Raw genomic sequence first — 5,877 nt, 5'->3', positions numbered from 1 at the left:
CTGATTTTTATCTGACATGACTGAGGAGAAAAAACACAAGCTGTAACTGCAGAAAACAATGGCATAGGCAACGTAGAACTTCTTCCAAGCAAAGGGGGCAACACCTACTTGAAACGGCAGTAAACAATCCTCAGGCACAGGCAGGCACAATAGCAGAGAGGTAGATGCAATACTACAGCACAGAAACCAACAGCAAGGAAAGATCTTACCCATTCTGGCGTTTTATACAGAGGCATTTAGGTGCCCAGGGCCGGAAACCTCACATCCGGAAATTCCCAGCCAATTGACCTCTCGTGACCCCGGGTCGCTGCACCGGAAGTGAAGCCGATTGGAGATCTGAACGTGTGCCGAGAAAACCGGCACAGCCGGTTAGAGATCTCCTCCTGCCGTGCCACACTCTGAGGATTCCCCGGGACGGAGTGAACCGGAGCCCGGGGATACACATCCCAGTGAACCCCCTGGGCTGTGGGCAGAGCCGAACGAGGGCTGAGCCTCGTGTGCGTTGCCCCGACACACGCGGAGTTGCAGCCTCCGAGGCTGCCGCACGAACCCTGGATCCACATGGGACCGCTGCCGGGTATCAGAAAAGGACGCCCCCCCGGGGCTCCGAGAAAACAAAAAAGGAAGGAAAGGTAAGCTTCAGCCTAACCGCTACCTGAGTAGGGCAGGAAACAACACTGGGGAGGAAGGGGGAGGTCTCCTTTTTTTTTTTATAGTATTTCCTGCCCTACCTGGTAGGCGGAGCCTTCTCTTCTCATGTGCCACCTGGAATGGCAAGGAAATTCTTAAGTCTGCAACAGCTACAATATTTGCGATAAACATGGCCCAGTGGATATACATGACAGTCTCTGTCTTTCGACCTATTTGATCACAAAGCCCTGCAGGATAGTGCTATATCTGGCTAACCTGGCAGTCGCAGAATTCACTTTACGAATATAATTCTGTAAACCGACAACTCTAGGTTATACATAAGGTTTCTTTAAGAATCTGATATTACAAGAATGGAAGAGTCTTGAACATAGAATTTAACTGAAAGCCCACAAGAAAAAAAAAATCATTCTTGAGTGCATGACTTTCCACAGACTATTACTAGTTTAATAAATCTACAAAAAAATTGAATTCCTCAGATGGAAACGGTTAAGACTCTCAAGTCAGACAAACCCACACAATTAAGGAAAATAAGATCTTAATTCTAAGAGACAGATCCTCCACGACACAGAAGGGGAACACATGCTGCAAAATCTTCCTTCCTCCACCATGATCTGACCTTACATGCCATAGATTGGCTGCTTGAAGCTGCAAGTGAGTGGCAGGAAAATTCTCAAATAAATCAATGGAAGCACTCTGCCACCAATTGACAGCTCAAGCAGTGGCAGGAAAGGTCTTCCCGATGATCTCAGCGGATGCAATTACACATGTGCAATAATAGTCCCCTACACTAGGGCAAGAGCTGGAGCGGACTGGAGGAGAGACAGGCTGCAGTGAAGAGATAGATCACAATTTACTCGATTTTCAACATCACTGATGTAAATGAGCATAGATGCCAAGGAGAGTTTCAAATGTATGTTTGTAAGCACCAGACAGCATGTAGATGTTACGAAGCTATGCAGTCTGCTGAACTGTTTTAAAGAAAACAGTGTGATTTTTACAGGTTAGTCTTTAAAATGCTTTTATGAATGCACATATTCTATGAACTGTCGTATAATATACACTTGTCACTATACTCAAACCAGCACAATTTTACTGGAGTGTCAAATGGAATACTTTTGCATTGAAGTGTCAAGTACAAGTGTCATTGAATTCAAGCAGATTTAAAAAAAACTCAACAGAAGCCAGTAATGTAAAACCGCTTTAATTTTTGCAGTTTATACAGTACATTTTAATAAATATTGTTCCCTAAATTGCACGAAGATTGTTATGACAAGGACAAGAACAATCCCTGAAGTTTGGACAGATTCTGATTAGATTCAAGGGAAGGTTGATTCAATTCTTCTTCGGCATTGAAGCTAGAAACAGTTCGTAAAGGGCATAACCTGTTCCTAAAATGAGAAAAGGGCTCAATTATTGAAACTGTAAAAGCATACATCAGTGAAAATAGTTTACGCTGCGTTGAGGAACCTTAAAACGGGTGCTGGATTCTATGAGGTATAACTTTTAAAGAGAGTGTTGGCAGGGGGACAGATACTAGTAACAGTAAAAGTGCTTAAAACTTGTAATCAAATGTATTTCACAATCCACTGGTACTGAAAGCGTTAAAAGAAAAAACTATTATTGCGCGCAATAAATAACTGTCACCTACCTGAATTTCATTAGCATGAGCACTGCAGTGGAGTATAAAAACATTTTGATTGCAAAGATGCAAAAGAACGGTCTGGATGATGCGATATTTTGGGTGCCCAAACAACACACCATGTCCATTCTTTGTGGCAATGCTGATGAGGTCCGATTTATGAAGTGAGTCTGTTGTAGACTTTCACTAGTCTGCGTCATTAAGACTGAGTCATTCTATTGTTTGCCATAAGGATGCAGGTGTCTCTCTTGGTTGGGGTTAACATAACAGAGCAAGCACACCAATGACTATGTGAACTCGAACTAGGTGTGAAGTCTTAAATAAAAACAGCAAAAAATTCTTAACTAAGTTTTTTATGTAGTGGTAGTAATAACAGCACAGTATATGCTCCCACCAACATGTTTTAACAGGACAAAAATGCAAAAATGAATTAACTTACCCAAAACAGTAAGAACCATTGTTCCTCTGTAGATAAGGTTGTCTCCAAAACCTCCCTTTAGGTAAACAGGAATGCCATTATCTTCCTGTAGAAAAAGCAGGTAGGAAGGTAATGATCAGGAATCGCTGTGCTTAAGAAACCATCACTGCCCGAATTTATTAAAAGATGATAATTCTGGTGCAGTATGCTACATGTGGCTGGAGTGACTACTACAGTATGTATTAGAAATGGCCTATGTGGTGTTTTTATTAGGAAAAGCAGTGAAGGACTTGCTCAAAATATTTGATTTTTGATTGCAACATGGAGGTATACTGGCATGTTACACATTGTGTAAGGTAGAGCTAAACAAATGAATCATGCCTTAAGAGAGGGAATTAATCACAAAACAGGATGATTTGCAATTCATTACTACCTTACTATATATCACGAAGGACCAAGCCCAGCAGATGTATTTTGCAGAAACTTGGTTGATCTAGCTAAATCAATACTATTTCTTGTAAGGTCACCTTGTTACTCAGGGGCACCTCAACCTTTAATGTAGGAGAAAAGTGGAAAGGCCGGTCACATAAAACATAACGAAGTCAGGAAATTGCAACTCCACCACTCGAATAAACCTCAGAGCAACATAAATAAATTGCTTTTGTTTAAAAAAAGCGGGTATAAATGCAGAACCAACCCTTTAAGTCAGTGAACAATTCCAGTACTTGAGTACTTTCCAGTAAAAAGACCACAATATCGGGATATCTCAGCTTCAGCACAGGAACCTCAAATAAAATAAAAAGCTACTCTTTGTGGGCAAAGGATACAAAGCCTTGTTGGTCTGTTTGCAGCCCTCTAAGATGGAAGCTGCGAAGCCCTTCTTAAAACGTTTAGGTTAAGCCTACTGCTAGACAGCGTTCTCATGACCTTCTAGGTTAACACCATACAATATAGTGCAGCATTTATGCCAGGAAACTGCAAGTGTTGCAGTGAAGGCACATAACACAAATAAATATTTCACAAATATTGTACTATGGATATAGTAGAATTTGTACTTGAAATATAATTGACAGCTCAATGTAAGGTGACATTCTCAAACTACTAGCAGACGTGTGCAATGTAATCAAATTACTTAACCTTGCCTTGTGGGGCATGGAGCACATATTAATGTTTACTTCTAGTTAAAATAGCTGTGCGTAGATGTTGGGCTACCATTAACTTTTACTCCAACGTCTAAACACAACGATGCGCATGTATTAATGACACGTAAGGGCAGTGCACTGAAAAGACTATTCGTATTATATACCTGAAAGATCTTCTGCTTGTCTGGAACTTTGTTCAGAAGGGGTCGTCGTGTGGAGCTACTGATGGCTCTCTGGGACACCTGACGGAGGGTCTGAAACAGACAAATACATAGCGTGTAACTATTTTTATATTAAAGAATAAAAAAAAAAAAGGGCAGTAGTACAAGACTCAATGACTGAGTTTCCCATAGACTCTAGTGCACCCAGAGATCAGTGATCTTTAAAATAATTGCTTTTCATTCTGAGGTTTCCTTTGATTGTAGCACAGGAGTGCCCATCTCTATACCGATTGCATATATTATAATATTAATGATCTATTTATAATGATGTTAGTTCATTATAAAGCAGTTTTATATAGAATACCAGTATCTGCAGAGCGATGTTAACCTTGACACTAGTTTCCTGCATAACAGAAACCAACAGTGGTTTGAAGGCACTAAATGGAAGGAAACAATCTTTGAACCCCCTACAGATTGCAGGTGTCAGTGAGAGTTAAGGCACAGCACTGAGCATAGAAGAGGAGTTTTGTTCACATGATGTAGAAGAGTATAAAGCGAAGCGAAAAGTTTAATAGTTTTACTGTGGGATTCAAGAGACCGCTAACGTCTCTGGTATTTAAACATACATTTTCTACCCCAGTATCAAAAACAACCTCTTTGGAGACCAAAAGCTTCACTAGACATGAGCATGTCCAAGACCGGCCCAGATTAGCCCAATTACAGTGGTGCGTTTAAGGATTAACGCTATCATGGCCAATCAATAGCTATCACATACATTTAATCATTGTCTCGCTTAAAAAAAAAAAATAATAATCTTCTATTCTGGTGAAAGTTTATAAGCAAAATAACAGCTTGCGACGTGTGACCATTTGACATGAATCAGGAAGTGACACTGCTGCACGTACACACCACAAAAGGAAGGAATGCCTTGATTTACAAAAGACTACAGCGTTCTGTAACATTCCTGCGTTCCTAACACAAACCGCAAGGATCATCCAGATTTGGGTGGAAGATTGTAGGGTTCCCATCATGACCAATGAAATAAACATACCACAACATCAGATTACGTAAGCAATATTTGGAAAATGCTTTTGATGAGTTCATAATAATATCTTCCATAAATATACATAAGGGCTCTACTACATGAACATTACACACAGAGTGATGGTTAACACTATACCCTTCCATACATATATATAATAGGCAATATATTTTCGCGCTAAGCATTGCAGTGTGTAATGGGGATCACAGTGACCAACCTGCACAGCTACCAAGCGAATAGTTACCCTCCACATCACACACATCGTGACAGCTAGAGCCTCCCTCGATAAATACGAGCTCTAAGATTATATGTACAAAGAAGACTCTACAAGCAATCACTAGCATGCCGAACAGTATATGGGTGGAGTAAAGCCGCTACCCCATACTATGTTAATGAAATATACCATTAAATTCCTCAACATGTTGCTCTTCGTTTCGTCTCTTCACACAAACCAGACTTCCGAGAAAGGACAAGGACACTAGCTGAACGGAAAAGGAAATAGGTAGTAACCGGATATACGTTTACCGTGGTTGCAGATTTGTGGGAGGTGAAAAGCCGCCATTTTGCTCGTTGGCAAACCATTAGCGCAAAATTAAATATACCTCGATAAGATATTAAAGAAACGTAAAGCAATTCGCTTTAAATCGGTTCAGACGGTACGAAACATATAATATCAGGGACAGTAATCGTTTAATTACTCAAATAGTTCTTGAGCAACCGCAGCTTGCCAGGAGAACCATAGAGATTAGAGCGCTGCAGCGCGTCTTCCGGTCTTCGCCCTGAGCTCTAGTGAGATACGGGGGACACCTAGTGGTGACCTAGTG

General features: G+C 40.8%; 1 protein-coding gene across 1 annotated transcript; it reads right to left on the bottom strand.

Moving 5' to 3' along the window:
• Nucleotides 1–1,836: 1,836 nt before the first annotated feature.
• LOC128482743 (cytochrome c oxidase subunit 7A2, mitochondrial) lies at nucleotides 1,837–5,593 on the bottom strand. Its single transcript, XM_053458632.1, has 4 exons — nucleotides 5,457–5,593; nucleotides 4,015–4,104; nucleotides 2,730–2,814; nucleotides 1,837–2,039 (listed from the first exon to the last, which is right to left on the bottom strand). The coding sequence occupies exons 1-4, from the start codon at nucleotides 5,472–5,474 to the stop codon at nucleotides 1,984–1,986; spliced, it is 249 nt and encodes an 82-aa protein (XP_053314607.1). The 5' UTR covers nucleotides 5,475–5,593; the 3' UTR covers nucleotides 1,837–1,983.
• Between the last annotated feature and the right edge of the window lie 284 nt (nucleotides 5,594–5,877).

Source organism: Spea bombifrons, chromosome 3, assembly GCF_027358695.1.
Source record: "Spea bombifrons isolate aSpeBom1 chromosome 3, aSpeBom1.2.pri, whole genome shotgun sequence".
In the NCBI taxonomy this organism is placed as follows: domain Eukaryota; kingdom Metazoa; phylum Chordata; class Amphibia; order Anura; family Pelobatidae; genus Spea; species Spea bombifrons.
Note: the sequence above shows the minus strand (reverse complement) of the source record. Positions and strands in the feature narration are given on the sequence as shown.

Excerpts from the sequence above, each read along its gene's own strand:
- LOC128482743 (XM_053458632.1), bottom strand. Across the intron at positions 2,815-4,014 it reads ACAAGCAGAAGATCTTTCAG|GAAGATAATGGCATTCCTGT; the intron begins GTATATAATACG and ends CTTTTTCTACAG. Across the intron at positions 2,040-2,729 it reads AATGGTTCTTACTGTTTTGG|GAACAGGTTATGCCCTTTAC; the intron begins GTAAGTTAATTC and ends TTCTCATTTTAG.